This window comes from Fukomys damarensis, unplaced genomic scaffold, assembly GCF_012274545.1.
Source record: "Fukomys damarensis isolate Sample0158 unplaced genomic scaffold, DMR_v1.0_HiC HiC_scaffold_7, whole genome shotgun sequence".
Taxonomy (NCBI): Eukaryota; Metazoa; Chordata; class Mammalia; order Rodentia; family Bathyergidae; genus Fukomys; species Fukomys damarensis.
The window spans coordinates 34,733,800-34,752,529 of NW_022900919.1; the positions used below are offsets into that span (position 1 = coordinate 34,733,800).

At 39.9% G+C, this 18,730-nt stretch overlaps 1 protein-coding gene across 1 annotated transcript; it reads right to left on the reverse strand.

Moving 5' to 3' along the window:
- Positions 1 to 11,927: 11,927 nt before the first annotated feature.
- Positions 11,928 to 18,447, reverse strand: Btbd3 (BTB domain containing 3). The gene is made up of 4 exons (XM_010634094.2): positions 17,450 to 18,447; positions 16,879 to 16,969; positions 16,207 to 16,325; positions 11,928 to 13,381 (listed from the first exon to the last, which is right to left on the reverse strand). The coding sequence occupies exons 1-4, from the start codon at positions 17,812 to 17,814 to the stop codon at positions 12,349 to 12,351; spliced, it is 1,608 nt and encodes a 535-aa protein (XP_010632396.1). The 5' UTR covers positions 17,815 to 18,447; the 3' UTR covers positions 11,928 to 12,348.
- Between the last annotated feature and the right edge of the window lie 283 nt (positions 18,448 to 18,730).

The window sequence follows — 18,730 nt, forward strand, 5'->3', positions numbered from 1 at the left end:
ACCATCTCCATCACTGTGACATGGAATCCATAGGCTTTTCCATAAGCCAGGTTCCACCCAATTCTCTCACTTGTTGTGAAGTAGCTATCAGATGTGAATGCCTTTATGAAAGAGAAAGACTCCCTGACCTTCAATCTTTGAGGCTGAATGTGGGTGGGGGAGAGAGAAGGAAATGGGTCAGGCTGCCCAAGTTCAAGGATCAGAGCTGGAAGTCAGTAGGTAGTGTATAGTATGGCATCAAGGCAAGAGTAGAAAAGGAGGAAGGGATGAGGGCAAACCAAAAGGACCTCTGTCTCTCTTTGTGAGGTGGATAGGGAAGGCAAATCAAAGTGATAAAGAAACTTCAACAGCATCTTCTGGATTACAGGTGTTCCTGAGGCTGCTGGGCACAAGACTGGGTTCTTTCTGGTGAAGAACAAAGCCAGTGTTTTTGAGCTGCCGTGAGCCCTGGGACAGTGCAGTACAAGTGTTCATGCTTCTAACCTCAGCTCTGAGCCCTGAAAGGCTTCTTGATCTGGCCTGTGCTATGACTCTATTTGGAGGCCCAAAAGCTGCAAAGCCCCCAAAGAAAAGATATGTGGTCATTCAGGAGTCTCTAGCAAAAGGGTCAGCAAACACACAACTGCTCCTTAAAGGATTTGGGCAGCAGAGCTACCTCCTCTATCCCTGGAAGCTGGCCACTATGCCATATCCCTATTTCCACCCAAAGGTGGCCAGTCCTTTCTTTCATCCTTCTTCCAAAATCTGTGCATTTCAGAGGAGATGGTATGTGTCCTTCCTCATTCTCCCTCCTACCCCATTTTTTTTCCTGAATTATTTTGCCTGTATAATCCTATTTCTTCACATTCATGTTCATTTATTTATGTTTCTCATGCCAGAGGCCAAGGTGATTAGTACATATGGAAGATTGGGTATTATCCATTGAATAACTGTTTACATGAATAGGTACTTCTTTGCAAGTATGGGGAAGACCTCAGCTCATTTCCAACCTGACCTCTGATCTGTTTCAAAAACAAGATATTAAAGACTGAAAAAAAAAAAACTCATCCGAATGTTCCCAACCATTTTTTAAATGTTCCTTAGAAAACTAAGTAGTTTTCTCGAACGTATAATAAATCTGTGTAGTGAAATCTTACAAATAGATGCAGGTACCTCTGCTTGGTTATGTTTTCCTGTAACACTGTACCTATGGGAAGTCATGTTCCCCCTGAATGCAGACAGAGAAGAGTAGAAAAGGGAATGGGACACTTTACCATTTCTAGCTGGGAAGAGGTTTGACCTGGGAGGTACTTAACTGGAACTGCAGTGTTTTAAGTTTGGGGTAAATGACTCTCTGGGTAGCCATGTCTGTAGCTCCCATTTTCACAGTGAAAACTACTAATACCCTCAACTGTACTTACAGTTATGGACTTTTTATGAGGAGGAGCAACACTAACTGGTGAACATGAAAATATTTGAACTATTTCACAATTGTTCTAGTTCAGCATTTATTTAAAAAGCAAATAGATCTTGAGGCCTAAAACAAATGCAATAACCTGAACTGATAATCTCGTGATTTCTGATAAGCAAATGAGGCAAATCATTCTCTAATCTGAGAAAAAAACAAATACAATTAGTTCAGCAATTGTTTCTGACTGGTTACTGAGGGTAAATGTATGATGCAAATGTTTTAAGTTTCCTCCCCACTTCTTGGGCCAAATTAATATGTTGAACTAACCTCCAACTAACCTACTAACCTGGATGGCATTACGACATGGGGACTTTGGGAGGTGACTAACTTGTGAGAGCCAAGCCAATGTACATGGGGTTGGTGGCTTCATAGGAGACGGAGAGAACCTTCGCCCTCTGGCACTGTAATGTTTCTGAAGCAGAGAGTGGGCCCTAATCTGTCCCAAATCCGTTAGCATTTCCATGTTGCACTTCCAGCTTCCAGAACAGTGAGAAATAAATGTCTGTTGTTTTTAAGCCACCCAGTTTACAGTATTTTATTGTAAGGGCCCAAACTGACTAAGCCAGTAAGGAATGCAAGATCTGGAACACTCCAGCAATGAAAACTTTTGGTACTATGGAAGGACATCATGAAAGCAGGCAGGGCATCTCTTAGGACACCAGCTAGGGCAGGTTCTTTGGAGAGGAAGGAACACAAGCAGCAGAACCAAAGAAATTGCTGACTTCCCCCAAGGTGGCTGAGGAAGGAGCTGACTTAGAAATGTGTGTAGCCTGACAAAGGGTGTTTCTTGTTATCTGGAGATGCCTCCTTTCTCTGCCAGCCAATTCCCTTTGTCCAGTTCCGTCTCGGCCAAGAAAAGTGCAACTCTTCTCTCATTCCAGCCTCTAAGAGCCAACTGCCCTCCTTTCAGCATCTGAGAGCCAGTGTTCACTCTCTCCCCATCTTCCTCTACCTAGACAAAGCTCAGGTTTCCCAGAGCTAATGCCATAAATGATGAAGAAACAGAGAGAAAAAGGGCTCCTTCCTATCCACCCTCCAACTTTCTCTGACCTCACTAGGGTCTGGCTTTCTGAGTTATATTGAACAGTGATGCTAACAGGGTCACACGTGAGAATAGAAGTGAGATTCTAAGTGATAAGACGAGGATACTACATCTAGTGAGATATACACTAAGTCCAGGCCAAGGTTACAATTTGAGGATCTGGAGGAGTGGATGAGAAATGGTCTGATGAGAAGCTCAGACTGGAGGGCTGAAGTCTGAAAAGCAACTCTCCTTAGCAGTTACATAGCAACATGGGAGGCAAGTGGCTAAAAGGGTATTTGGGAGTTTTATGTTGAGTATGACAAAGTGATTCCTTCTCTTCTACTCTATAAAATCTTCAACTAATGCTTTTGGAGCAAGTAGATTCTCTGTGGGCAATTTCAAGTGACATTGAGTCTTGAGTACAAATTTTTTAAAAAGCACAATGTCTAGTGATAGGATCCTCCAAGAGCAGGTTACATGCCACAGCCAACTGACTGTATGCATGGCTCAAAAAGCTCCTCCTCTATCTTGGGACTTCAAAGCCCTTCTCAATAAGATGGTCGTCTAATTTGCCACCCCATGCACCCAAGTGACTTTATGATCTTTTCTGGCAAATGGAATGCAGTGGAAGTGATGATCTGCAACTTTTGAGCCCAAGTCTCAAGAGACCATACATGCTTTTTTTCTGTTGCATGTGATTTTCTTGCAAATTGATCCTATGAAAATTTCCCAGGCTAGCTTTATGGAGGATAAGAAAAAAGCAGAGTGAAGTTGCCCCAGCAGACAGCAGTCAACCCCCCTCACATGAGTGAGCCCAATTGAGACTCACAAAGCTGCCCAATCAGAAGGAACATAAACATATCGCATTATGCTACTGAAGTTGTATGTGTGCACCATGCATTATCTAGGCAAGAGAAAGTTGACAAAAATGCATTTAAAGTATGATGTTGTGGGTATCAGGTCACTGGTGAGGAGGAAAAGGACAGGGAGTAGGGGCTATTGATGAGGTTAGACAAGGGATCTATCACGACCAGTGATCAGGAACATCACCATGGGCTGGACACTGGGAGAAAGGAACAACATGCCTGAAGGAGGTGCAATGGGCCAGACAGCACGAGCCAACTGGACTCCTAAACAAAGGCTAATGAAGATCAGACCTTGAGCAGGAGCATGTAACAGGGAGAAGAGCTGGGACCAGCACACTGCTGAGCAGTCTGGGTCTCTGTACTTCTAAGGTGCACATGGAGGGTTGGGATACAGGGAGGTTGTCAAGCAGGGGTGAATCAACAAACTAGATCAAAATCTCAAAATCCAGAAGTTAGGATGTTACAGACCAGGCTCTCCGATGCTCCTGGCTTACAGACAGCCCTTTGTATCTGCAGCTGCCAAATCTGGGGATTCAACCAACCTCAAACTGAAAATATCTGGGAAAATGAGCATCTATACTAAACTTGTATGGGTTTCTTATCATTATTCCCTAAGTAATACACTATTAAAACTATTTGCACAGCATTTACATTGTATGAGGTATTATAAATAATCTAGAGATGATTTAAAGTATATTGGATGGTTTTTCTTATATATGAGAAATCCAAAGTATAAACAAAGAGCAAAATAAGGTAGATAATAGGAAGTAGGGAGACAGATCTTTCTCAAAGGGGAAGGGTACTAATAAATGGAGGGAAAGGGGATGAAAAAGTAATTAAGATGCTAAGTACATGGACCAAGGAATTTAAAATATTGCAAACGTATATAATAAAAGGAAGAGATCAAGAGATGAGTGAAACAGGGAGGGAAAGAAGGGAGAGGATGAAAGAAGGAATTAAAATGTGTTATGCACATGTACCAATTCACCAGGAAATGTAAACATTATGTACTACAAACACATACTACTAAAAAAATAGGTACACACACAAAGTACACGGGAGGATGTGCAAAGGTTATATGTAGATACTATGCCGTATTGTAAAGAGGACCTGAGTATTTACAGACTTTGCTATCCAGTGGGGTCCTAGAACCAATCCGCTATGCACAGCAAGGGACAAGTGCATTTCATTACTGATGCAGATGCTGGTTTTGTTTGGGGCCAGCTCCAGGGTTTAGGATACAAGCAGTGGACTGATTTCTGGGAGTGTGTGGGGCCAGGATTCCCAGCAGGGAACAGGGTGCTGAAGTTTTAAGTCCACGTGGGTGGTATGCAGGATCTGTCCACATCAGGGGCTTTCAATCTTTTAGGAGCGGCAAAATCCCCATGATCCTTCCCATCTTCACATAAACTAGAATCTCCTGGCAGAGGGGGCCCTTACAGGTTTCTTTTACAAAATAGCAGAAAATCTGGCCCTGAAAGAAGAAACAGAAATTCACTTCTGGGACATCAGTATCCTTGGGAAATGCGGTCCCAGCGTGGATAAAGGACTAGGTGAGCACACACACAGATGAGGGCATTTGCGTGAAGGCAGAGGGGAAGTGCCACAGATTGTGCTGGCACCATGAGGTGCCCCTGCTCGTGGCACGCCTGTTTACTTGAATAAAAGCAATTAGCCTTTTAAATATTCCCTGTAACATTCACATTATTCCTAATAAAGGTCAAACCTCCTCTCAACACATGGCACATAATTTCAATGCTAAAGCTCATTTAAATCTGAAAATATTTGGAGAAGGTGATAAATCCAAAATTGCCTATGACTTCAGGCCACAATAAAAGAGGATATTTTAACACCAGAATAAGCAAAGGGTATTTTTCCTGCTGCAAAACGGACTCTCCCTAGAAAATGACTCCAAACTCGTTATGCACAACGCATTCAGTCTTTACAGAGTAATTTTCTGAGGAATCTTAGACAATTCCCTTGCAGAAAGGCATCTGATATACTAGAATACATCTGTATCAGAATAAATCATTTTTGTATCTCATTAACATGGCAAAATCGAAATATTTATTAGGAATTTGGTCAAACTCTGAGACTTCCTCAACAGTACAATACTTTGGAACTTTATATATTCTGTAGATATTGACCATGAATTAAAAGAATAGCAACAAATGACCTTTTAATTGTCTGCACTGACAAAAGTGTGTCTAAGCTAAAAATTGGTTTCTATACATGCATGTGAGGTATGTGCACAGGTTTAATTTGCTAACTTCTGTGTTTTGTTTCACTTAACAATTATATGGCACTTTCTGTTTATCAGGTACTTGCCAGCGCTTTAGAAATATTAGTTATGTCTTAATAATGTTGTGAAAAACACACTATTATTACTTCAAACTATTATTACTTCTGGTGGGGTCAAAGGCTCAGAGAAATAACTTGTCTAAGGTCCTCTGCAGCTAGAGCCAAGGTTCAAATCCAAGTGGCAGTCCTGCTCCAGGGTGTGAGCTACTCCTCTGTACCCAGGGTGTCGAACCTATGGCATGCAGGCCACAAAGGGCTGTGTGAAAAGGTTCACCATCATTGATCCATTCTTTTGCTTTCTTCTTAAAAGAATCTGAGAACAGAACAAAAAGGATTATCTACCAAAAGGACTAAAGTTCTTATGGTGTAGGAAAAGCAGTTTCCCTTTCTGATATAAGAATAAATCTAAGAGGTTTCAGCAAGCTTCTTTTTAACTGCATGCTAAATACAATCTGAAGATTGTACTACAATCGGGAAAGTCTCCTCTCCATTTTTCTAGAATTAGTTTCCATTTATTACTTTCATGGCTTACCCATTCTTCTTGCCTCCAGTCTGATCCAGCCTTGCTTCCTATGGTTTCTAAAACACAACTGTGGTCTTGTCAATATGATCAACTGTCTTTGACATCAAGGCGTTTGCGGATAAAAGCCAGATAATTTGGAATATTGCATGAAGTGTTTGCCTGTTGTTCCTGCCAGCTCATTATCCAACTCCACACATCACACACAATAGGTTTATAAGTGGCTTTCATCCATGTGGATCCTTTACTAGAACTTTACTGAGCTGCTAGCCATTTAATCCCCCTTGGTATTTATCTCTCCTGTGGGATTTCCTCCCTGCTCCCAGTCCCCATGACAATTTCTACAACCAATGTTCACTTGGACAAATCTAATGCCTCCTTGAAAACCCAATTCACGCATCGTGTCCTCTCCCACCTCAAGGCTGGTCTTCAAGCCCATCTCAGGATCTGCTTATAGCCACAGCACTTCTTACCCCTTCACATTAGCTATTTGCACCCACAAACCTCCCTCCTCCAGCCACTACTGTTAGCGCAGCAATATTCAGCATGACCTGCAGAGGAACATTAGCATCACGTGGGTCCCTTGGATATGTTTCTCAAGTCTCACCTCAAACCCAGCAAATTTGAATTTCTAGGAGTACAGCCCAGCCACTTAGGGTTCTTCTGCCTGCAACAGTAGAGCAGCACTTCAGTGGACCCCAAGTTCCCCAGTTCACACAACCCACCGCATCCTAGTTCTCTAACTCCCTAGCACCTCTGCCTGGGATGAAGCAAAGGATCAATAAAAGATCAATGAATGAATGAATGTGGGGTAATCCTTCGAATTATCCATTAAACCTTGTCTCTTTGGGGAGCTAAATTATGCAGCAGACACAATAAATATTCTTTAGTCCATTAATGCCTACAAATATTGTTAAAATTGGATTTTTCTTTAATAGTGAAGATCTACGAGCATGACAACTTTTAATTTTGAGCTGGTTAAGGCTCAGTGCCGTTTCATCATTACAACGAAGGATACTGAAATTATTTAATGTTTAAAACTGTTTAAGACAAGTGCAAAAACGAGAATTTGGTAAGATGCATAAATGTCTCAAAAGTACATTCCACAGCATAGCAGAGGTGGTAACCCCTGCTTCAAGATCTGGAAGATTATTAAGAGCTCCCTTAAAGAGTTACTATCTTTCTCATGAGTATTTTTTAAAAATAGTTGTTCAAGGAGGGAAATAAAAATTATAAACCCCTGTAAAAACTGTCACGTATCACAATATTATGTGAGATGTTTCTAGTTTCTCACAAAAGAGCCTCCATGCAATATACCATTCAGATTTATTGCAGCCCTTTCTGTTAAAATTAAAAAGGACACTAGTATGACTGGGGTGCAAGGCAGGCATTATTTCAATCCTCCACATTTGATGAAATTACAGAGATAATCTATTAAAGTTGTCCACCAAAGGAGTAAAACTACAAAGTATGTCTTACTCCTGAAATTACTTTCTGTACTATTGTAACATAAAAAAGGATATCATCTTTACAGTAACTTTTAACACATATACACTCTGGTCACTAATAAGAGCTCAAAGGGAAATAAGTTTAACTAAAGAGTAAACTAATATTGAAGCATTAGCAGTGTAACAGATAACTGTAATTACATCTTATTATACCCAGAATTTGCATAAATGCCAGATTGTAGCAGGTGTTTATTTTAATAATGGGTGAGTTGTTTTAACCATCTTTTGAGGCTGGGGCCTTCTGAAATGGCAGAATGTAACATAACATCTACTCCCAGGCATGGTGGTACATGCCAGCCTGTAATCCCAGCACTCTCGGAGACAAAGGCAAGAGGTTTGAAAATTCAAGCATAGCCTGGGAAATTCTAGATTCAGCAAGACCCTACTTCAAAATAAAATATTAAGGGGGCTGGGGATATAGCTCAATGGGAAGGACCTGTGTTAAATTCTCAGTCCTGGGGATCAGTGGGTTATATTAGTAAAACTGTTGTGCTCTGAACATTTAAATGCAAAATGAATATAAGCAAGAGTCTGCATAAATAGAAACTAGACCCTCCACACTACCCTCCACCCTAAAAAGGCTTACAAGAGGTAGCAGAGGAGAGATGGCCACACTGCAAAAAATGTACCCTAACATTCTTTAGGGAACAGTCTGTAGCTCCTGCTTAGCATGCAACATGGTTGATGGTGCCTTTGGCTCCTTCAGAAATACCTTCATCTTACCTACCCGCAAGTTTCTTGGTTAAGAACACTTTCACCACATTGGCTAGTGAAATAAATCAGTAAACTCATTTTTTGGAAAATTTCTCCAGTATTAGTTTGGTAGTATGTATATTCTGAAAATTAGAGTGTAAAGAAAGTACAGAGTGCAGAAAGTTTGATGAATAAATAAAATATTGAAATGTCTTAATTAGCAATCCAAACAGTGCACCCATGTTCCACTGAAGCCCGCCACCCCACTTGCAACCTTGTTCTAACAACATAATTTTCCAGAGTACCTGCTTGTTTCAGCACCAGAAATTCCTTCCACCTTCCTGTTTTCTCCCAAGTTTAAATCTATGGCTTCCCAGGCAAGGCAGTCAACTGGGAAGAAAAGAGTAATTCAGTGAGAGTCATCCTGAGTCCCAGCAATGGAGGACAGCATTCCCAATTGTCTTGGGATATTAAAAACAAACACATGTGGTCAAGTTTAAATAGCAACAGAGAAGAGATAATGGCAGAAGACATTCTGAGATTAAAATCTTCGCAATTCCGCTGTAACAGTGGTTAAGCTGATGATAATGTGGAGCTCCAGTTCCTTTTTTCTCTGGAGTAACTCCAAAAATCTCTTGAGTAGGTATGCTGCAGAAAGTGAATTCTGAGCAGGTGAAATGGTTAAACATATGTACAGGGTTTTATGTCATGTACATAGAGGTATTTGATATGGTAAACAGGATTTGAGTATATAAGTATATTAAAAGTTCTCCTATGGCACTTTATCTTCTATTCCTAGACCTAAGCTATTGTAACACTGCAGGAAGCACCAGAAAAATCCAGATCTTAGAGCAAGTAAAGCATCAGAATGAGTTCATAGCAGGAACAGTCCAGCCAGCCATGACTCCCTAAGGGGAATATAAATGCATCCATTCACTCCTTCACCATAATAGTCAGGCTTTGAACAATACACTGATTAACATGTCCACCTTCTCTTAGACTTTTGCCTCAAATTTTTACTACTTTAGGAGTCAAAGATACTAAATGCAAATAAATGCTCCTGAAAAACTATCTCTATAAAATACACCGGTACAAAGAGTGTCAGAATTAATATTTTGTAATTTCAAGGGAGTGACAAAAATGGTAAGAAACAAATCTATGAATTAATTTTATTTTATTTGCATTTAACATGATTATACACATTCATGTGTCTAACAAGATCTGCACTGTTACATTAAAAATACAGTACAATAACATTCAACATGAGGTACTTCATATTTATATATTTTCCTTCATAAATAATGCTGTAAGCTGCTAAAGTCAAGCACTCTGATGCACAAGTGCCTACAGTGTCTTGAATTAGCTGAGTTGACTTAAACACCTTAAAAAAAAATAAGACAAGAAGACAGTCCAGGGCAATAATCATGGAAAAATTAGACCATTTACTTAAATACTATTTTAAGATATGCTTAAAGAATGTTACATTAGAACTGCTAGCCTAGTTACCCTTTTTCCCCAGTATGAACAACAAAGACTGCCAGATACATTGGGAAAAGCATCTACAGCATAGTGTTGAATAAAGTTGTATTTATATACTAGAGTTGCTTGCCTTGTCAGAATAATAGTTCCTACTTTTAAAAAAGCTACAAAATTTAAAATGACCAAAAAAAAAAAAAAAAAAAACCAAAGCAAGCACATTAGCTTTCATTCCATTTTGCTGAAAATACAGAAAGAATAGGGTTCAAAATATAAAGTTTCTTACTCTAATACAGTTTTCAAAGTTTACCCACAGCTCTTGGCAAAGGCCAATTTGGCAGTGGACGTAGGAGTAATTGGTATAAAATTAAGCAGAACACACAGTGTATATATCTCGTGTGGATTCACCCAGCAGGCCACCAGGCTCAAGGAGGGCAGCTCAGTCAGTAACGAGAGCTCTAAAGTGAGCAGTGAACAAATGATACCACTCTAAGGCTTTCACACTGACCTCAACCATGGGATAGCATGAAATCAGTGCTCACGTTTCTTCTCCTCTGCCTTAAAACAGTGCCATCTCAGCAGGCTCACCAATTTGCATGAGTTACTGAAATGTTTAACCGTAATTTAAAAACAAAATCTTTGTAGAAGCATTTTTAATTGAAAATGTGCCTCTATTTCATCTATGCTTTGCCAAAACTACCTGTAATTTCCCTAGTAAGAAATAACTCTTCACAGATGTAGGTAATGGCAAATGTGAATGAAATATTTCCCGTAATCCAGTGTTCTCCTCCATCAGGGCAGCTGGCCAAAGGCAACAAGCCCGTGCCTCCAGGAGAGTAAGCAGCCCAGAAGCACAGTAAGGAAGGGCAGTCACTCCTTGGGCCTTGCTGAGGCCAGCAGGGGAACTATTCCTGTCCCGCCTCTCGCTAGCCAGACAGGGAGGAGGCAATTCCTGAGTCGGCAAAAGCATGCACACAGGTGCGCAGGCACACACACACACACACACCAGGACTAACCCCTGGCTCCAGACAAGCCAGTTTTGGACTTGCAGAGCAGGAGAAGGAGGTGGCCAGGGACCACACTCTAGGTGGTGAGGAAAGCCATCTCAGGACCACACTGAGCAGAGAAGCTGCCCAGAAACACATGGATACTTCACCTGGCAGTGACACACTGGACACTGCAGGGTCACAGGCACTAAACCAACACAAGCCACAACTGAAGGAGAATTTCTAACGAGCACTTCCCTCCTTTGCTGACATCATCCATGGGCAAATGAAAGAGCAGGAGTAATGCTGATGCAGTGAATATTAGGCATGATCAAGTGTGTTGCTCAAAAACCCTGCAGACATATATTGGCACTTTAAGGTGGCCAGAGGCCAGATTCTAGCAGTCCAACAAGACAGAACTATAATCAACAAATAAGATAGACTATGGCCAAAGATCAGGTAAAGTATATTTCAGATTAAAAACAAACAATGAATAAAACTTTATCACATTGACACGTAGTCCTACAAAACTGTTACTCCCTTCCTCTAAAGAAATTGTTTGGTCCTCTTTTAATGGGCAAAAAGAGAAAAGGAATTCTACACAATGGGATTTATAAAAACAAGCAAATAACTAGGGTCCAAAGCTAATGGTAAGAAAAGTGTTTGACTTCTTCAAACTGTGTACTCTAGTGTGTCATTAATTACACTATTTGTGATACAGGACTTCCTTAGGTTTCCTTTTAAAACTACTTTGATGTAAATTAGCAAGCCTAATTTTTTTTCTACTGACATTAAAATTTTGTAATTGTGTTACTTTTAAAAGAAGTATTCTGTATGGTGATATTTGTTTTGTAAACAAAAAAATATAAATCTGCTTCATAGTTAAAGCCATGACCTAAACACCCAATTTCCTTACTTTCCTAGTTTATACTGACACTGATTTAATATGTAATAATCTTATGAATTTAGGATTTAAAAAGTAAAGCCCAGAATCAACACATTTAAAAAGAATAAAGTAAGAGCTAAATATGACTACTGGCTACTTTCTAAGTCATTACTTCTTACAAACCAGAGCTTCTTCCAAAATTGTACACAGAGGTTTATTTTTTTTTTTTTTAAAGGGGCAAAGGCTATGTTTACAACAATTCTTGGTGTTATTATTTTGGACTACTTCCATTCATCAAATAAAATCCAGAAGGAAATTTGAGGTGATCCCAAACTTTCTTCAGAGAGACAAAACTGGGAGGTTGGTGGGGCACATGGAAGAGTACTATGTTCCCCTTAGGTGTACAGATGTAACTCTAAAAACCACAAAGCTTGGCTCTTAAGTATATACAGTTGAAAGCAGAATGCTGCATTTTAGCCTGTACATAATTTAATGATTAAAAGAAATTAGAAACTGCCTATCGCTTCATTCATTACAAATTACCTGCACTGATCGCTTATCTGCAGATGAGCTAAGCATTAAGCAAGGAGGGACCAGATATGCACCCGTGGGTTGCACTGCTTTGGGGAGGCAAAGTTTCAAGCATAGAATATAAGTTCAGGGATCTGCCCTCCCTGTACACCAGTGCCATTTGTGCTATCTGAGGAGCACTGAAACTGGACAGTCACTTTGCCACACTGAACTTCCGTCATGCCTTCTTGTCCAAAGTAGCTGAGTTCATTGCCATCCAGAATCACACTGGCTGTGTAAAAGGTGTCTGGCTCAATCTGCACTGGGTACTCAAACCACACCGGGAAGGTATTGCTGGACCCATCTGAGAAATACTTGCTCAAGTTCTGCCCCAAGACAACACCCTGCCGCTTGAGTTCGATCTTGGCGCTGTATTCTGCAGAGCCACAGCTGGAGCCATACAGCCCAAAGCCAGCGATGAACACTCTCTTGTCAACTGCAAATTGGATGCTGTCACAGCGGCCCCGATAGCGCCACTGGTTGCTTCGATAGGCACAAGACTGGAAACGGTGACAGCGCTGGGGGACGAGACCCTTCCGAGCTTTACTTACAAACTGCAACTCAGGCTTTTTGGCGGCAGTGTACCAGAGGAAGATGTCATTGGTCTCGTTGAGAGTTAATACTCCGGACTGGGCAGCACCATTTGCAAAGTCATCAAGGGCCATTGTGGGTATGCGGATCAAGTAAAGTGCCTTTCCTAAGACTTTGCGTTTATTTTCAATGCTTGAAGCTAGATCTTGTCGCTGGCATTCTACTTCAGCCCAGTTGAGAGCTGCCTCAAAAACGACAATTTCTTTGGCATTCAGAGTTTCCCTGCGAAGGATACTTTCTAGCGTCTGGAAGTCAATATCACAGAACCCCTCAGACTTGAGAGCTAACTCGGCCTGGGCGTCGATCACCTCCCAGCAACGCTGGGTCAGGTCTGGCTCTTCAAACAGGCAGCTCTGGGAGAGCAGCACACAGGCGTTCTTGGCACTCAGGCTGGTCTCCAGGAAATTCACACAGGCTCGGGCAAGGTGAGGGACAATGTACTTTTTGGCAGCATACAGTGTGGCCAGCACTGTGTCTGCAGCCAAGTCAATTTCATCACAATAGATATACCTGAAACAAAGCATACAACATGTAAATAGAGCTTTCAGAAAATGAGCAGTAGGCAAAGAAACTACTTTGAAGAACATCATTTTAAGTGAGTGTTACTACAAAATGTTTAAAGAAATATCCAAAATACATTCATAAATTAAAACATTTCAACTCAGTAGTAAGTTTGTACAATGAACAGCATTAACTAGGTAATATACAATGCTAGCCTCTGTCATTCAAGATGCCAGTGTCTTCTCAACAAAGACAGAATATAATGCAACTATGTGAAAATGGTCTGGCCAGCACACATGAGCTGTATTACAGAAAAAACATCAAAATACCATCACGTGTAATGCATTATAGAGAAGAATCCTATGCCTATGTTTTAAGGACAATACACATATTTATGATTTTATAGCATTTTTTCCTGTATTCAGATAAAAACAAATGCCTTTAATATGTCAACAATCATTGCATCTTGATGATTTTGGATTTTTCCTAAATAAAAGGTAAAATGATATAAAATATTTTTCAAGTAGTTCTAAGGTCAATAAATGATCAAATATGATTATCAATGCTATCTTCCAATTAACTTTATATAGAATCCATACTTTGTATCCATTTTTCAAACTCTGAACTTCTAAGCTCGTTCTCCTCACATATTTATTCAACCTTTAAAATTAAAGAATACATTATTACCAGATATAGTAATTAAAAGATAAACCAAGAAGTCTTCAATGATTAGTTTCTGTGCTTCTGTACAACTTGCCTAGCTGGGGAGATGAAACACTGCTTGACACTCTGGGGGATGATGGTGACTTCCCAAAAATGGTATGTAAGGCAGAAATAGACTGCTTCTCTTAACACTGCTGTGGCTGGCCTAAGAAATACTCCGTGCAACCATGAATGAAAAATACTGACAATATTTAACTTTTAAATTTTCTAGCTAAAGCACATATATTCCTACTGTACTTCCTCTTAGTAAAACCCATATAACTTATGAAATTAGCAACAACTTGTTCAATAAAGTACAAAAATACAAGGATGAGAAGAGAAAAACATCCACAAACTGCAAGGGACCTGCCTTCCCCTTCTGCTCCTGAGTGACCTCCTCTTCTGTGACAGTCTAAGCAAGGTCATTTGACAGTACAGCTGCAGCTTAGTTAGGATTCTGTTCTGGTGAAGCTGGAAGGAGAGAGGCCACGCTCCAGGAACATGGTCAGTACTTGTGGTCCTGTCAAGGGAGCAGCCATCCCCTTTCTCCCAACTTCTTTTCCAGGAACACTGTCCACTTACCCACAATGCAGGAGCAGAATAAACCTGGCCATCACTATACTGGCATGGCAACAAATAGCCCGCCCCTTACTGCATTTCTAATTCCCAATGCTTTACACAGATATGTACAGTTGTAAAAAGCTTTATTAATATAAATACATGCTCTAGGTAATATATCTGTGAAAGGATACTTAATAAATGTTCGATCAAATGGATCAAGTTAAGATGTATCTCTGCTGTTCTTGCTGTTTTCTAATTATGCACATGTCCAGAATAACTATACTTAAGTGCAGTGAGGCCAAAATGCTGAACTGGTACTGCATTCCGCTCAGTAACAGAAAACACTGTCAAATATACCAAGCTAACATCTCTTGGCGCAGGCAGGGATGCTGGCAGGTAAAATTGGTTTCTATACACATATCTCTAAACATAACAAAGGGTACGAGTGGTAGATTACATTTTGATACTTCCTACGTTCACTTCCCTTTAATTTCCCTGCCTCCCACTGTGCAAGTGCCAGTCAGCAGCAATCCAATCTCAAAATTATAATACGAATAAAGTACACTTTTAAACTCTGGAACTAACTGTAACTTATTTTTCCATAAGCAGTAAATTCCACAGCGGCATTTTAACTTTTGTGGCAGTCCAACTCGTTGACTTAACTAATATTTTTTTCAATAAACATTTTATTTAAGCCAATGACGTAAAGTCCCTAGAACTGCAGGTAACCTTGAATTCATACTTCTGTGTGCTACAAATACAGATTAAGAAAAACAATAAGCATTATTTAAAATGAGATTTCAATCACATGGGCGACTATCACATTGTCCAATGATACATGGCAATGATTATTTGGGTTAACATATACTGGAGTGTGCCAAAAATCCTAGACATGACACCATGTTTATAAATATATAGCGTCTCTTATACTTTTATGTCAGTTGGAGTTTTACCATATAAATCCATATGAAACTATAGGAAACTACACCGTTCAAAAAATTTTCCTCTAATACCAAATATAAATGCTTACCCCACTGATATCTGATTTTATGTAAAACAATGCACATGTACATGTGCACAAAGTTCAGATTATTTCAATAGAGAGTAAGTTCTGCATCTGCTGCTACAACATAACTATTAGAAAACTGAGAAATCTCTGAATTGGTATTTAAATAGGTATATAATTTCAAGAATTGTGAAATACAAAGTATTCATTTGAAAACTTCTTCACACACACTGCTTTCAACAGAAGATGCCCTCCCTATTAAGTAATACTAACATCGGAAAGTTATTTCTATTTTTCTTTAATTACAATTTATTAAAAACAAACTGCTAAGGATACCACTTGCATCTAAATTCTATGTCAGGATGTGGTTATAAATGTTTGCATCATTCCATCTTTCACTGAAAGGCGAACAGTAGTTTTCTCTAAAAACATTTACAAGGTAAGCAGCACCCTCTCTCTTCATCAGTCTCCTTTGCTGTTATGCAGAACTTACATTTAACTCTGAAGCCAGAAGAGTAATATACAGCATAAACAAACTCTTTCCAAACACACGAATAATGCTTACTTCAGCATAGCAAGAAAAGCAGCAGGTTCAACATCTGGTATACGGATTTCATCTTTGTCCTCAGCAAGTTCTCCATAAAACATCGCATGGAAGACAGAGCTCCCAACAGCTAAGACATACTGTGGAGAAAGGAAAATCTTATTTCATGCACTGAATTGAACGTGTTTTCTGCAAATCAATCCAGAAAAACAACTCAAGCAATCAGGTTTAGTGGGCAGGGAGTACCTAAACCTGTTTCCCTGAAAAAGCTAAGGTACAGGGTATTCTGCCAAGGAAGCAGAATTCACATATTAAAGCTTCTACACTAATTATCTCAAAGCTCTAAGAGATTAATGCACAGGTCTCCTCATTGTGAAATAAACAAAAGCTTATCTAACTGATTTCTAGGAGAAAGATAAACATCTGACTTTCCAAACCTGTCACAACAACTTCCCAGGACTAGAAAGATAAGAGGATATGCATATTTTTGTGGGAGATATAAAATAGTGTAGAAGGGAACAAAGAAAAATTCAGTGTGGCAAAAGCCCTTTGCAGAGGATATGCTTTCTCAGTAACTGGGTGAAACACACTATGCTTGCCAACGGCAAGCTGCCCACACTAAGTTTCAGGCTCACTGAGAGGGTCCCTCTTTATAAATCTCAGGACTAAACCAGTAATGCAGCTGTTGCTTACTTTGTGTCCTGGCAACCGCTGAGTCCCACCTGGTGGGCCAACCACAAAATGTACATCTGCCATCAAATCGTTATTGAACATCACCGCATTTCTATAAACAGAGGCAATTCATTAATTAGTGACAGTGTTTTTGACATCCCCTCCCCAACAGAGAACTCACAAAAGATTCAAAACTAAGCAACAGTTTAATAACTTCAAAGAAAAAAAAAAGAACAAATGAAGGTTCTAACCAAACTGTGTTTGTAATCATTGCAAACACATGGGAAGCAATTCAAGTGAAAAACAAGTTATACAAACTTCACAAGGCTAAGGACAAATAAAAGATTTCTGTCTTCTATGGTCATACACACAGCCTAGTCAATTCAATGTTACAGCTTGCAAAAGTATTTTTATCTAAGAGGAAAACAGCTGTAGTGTTTTGGAAAAGATAGAAGGCAGTTTTCCATTACCAATAAAGCTTCTGGGAAAAGAGGAAGCAAAGATTTGTGTTAAAATACATTACAGGTTGTGCAAAAGCAGAAACTTCAACACAGGAAAACTTTCAAAGTAAATATCCTGGCCCGGTACTTACCTTTCTCTGATGGTGGGATAGAGACCTTGCCAATTGGGGGCCGGGATAAGGTTGTTGTTACTGAGGTTCTGCTGGTGGTACTGCTGGACAGTGGTGCTGCTGGAGTTAGCTGGTTTTTTGCGGGGAAATATATCAGCAGCCATCTTCTTCTTCTTCTTAGTCTTCAAGGTAATTATTTCATAACAAACTGGGGGCAACTTGCTGCTGCTGCTGCTGCTGCTGCTGCTGCTGCTATTGCTGCTGCTACTACTGCTGCTGCTAGTATTTGCTTTCTTCGAGCTTTTCTTGGACCTATTCTTTACAGTCTCTGGAAGCATCAAGAAGAAGGTAAGACATTTCATGTTCTTTTCCTTGTCATCTACCATGAGTATGTCTCTCTTTAGAGCTAGATATCCCAAACTGGTTCGAACATCAAGCAAAAGAGGTTAGCCGGAGCTGAGATGTTAACAGAAACCAACAAGCTGCTATTTTGCTTCTTTTTTCACAGCCAGGCAAGGTGACCTTTTCACTATGTTGAACAGAAACTGGCTTTAAGTTTTATCCAGTACTGGGTCTGTTAAACACATCCCCATCATGATTCCTCTTTCTCTTATTTGTTCATGAAAATAAGCATTTCCTAGATCACCTGAAAACGCTACACTGAGCGAAGATGATAGGCACAGAGCAGTAGCACTTGTTTTCTGAATTAGGTTAGGAAGATGTGCTGGAGCCCAGCGAGGCTGGAGTCTGTTCAGCCGGCCGAAGTTGTGTGGTGAATGGATCGGAGGAGAGTAGGTATTACAGCCCTGCAGATGGAGTGAGACAGCCAGTGCTCCGAGCCAATAGCTGAAGTCACCAATCATGATTGGACCAAGCAAAACAGTGACACCTATTGTAGCGTGCAGAGTTCTGATATTAAAGGAACAGCACTTTCATTCTCCTGCCTACTGTATATTTAAGTAAGATAAGCAACATATGAAATAGATTTGAAAACAGGAAGGGAGGAGTTTACACTCACAGGTTCTCTCCAGGAGACATATATTTTTACTTCCTCAGCTAAACAAGCAGAGCTAATTAACAAATAGAGACAGTTACCTACTCTGTTTTCTGATAAAATCTTTTCCGTTGCAGCATTTAGTTTCAAGAATTTCAAAAAATATCCTCCAGTCTATAAGCTAAAAGACCTTAATAACAGCAAAACAAACACTATTACAGCTTAAGGAGAAGGGATGCTATGTTTTTCTTTTTTTCCCACAGTTTCTTTGAATCCAAGTTATATTCTACTACCAAAAGAGAGCTAAA

Bases quoted from the DNA above. Each gene is read 5' to 3' on its own strand.
- Btbd3 (XM_010634094.2), bottom strand. From the start codon at position 17,814: ATGGTAGATGACAAGGAAAAGAACATGAAATGTCTTACCTTCTTCTTG. The intron at 16,326-16,878 runs GTAAGCAACAGC...CTTTCTCCACAG, and splicing joins AGCGGTTGCCAGGACACAAA to TATGTCTTAGCTGTTGGGAG. The intron at 13,382-16,206 runs GTAAGCATTATT...GCTTTGTTTCAG, and splicing joins GCTTTTCTTGCTATGCTGAA to GTATATCTATTGTGATGAAA.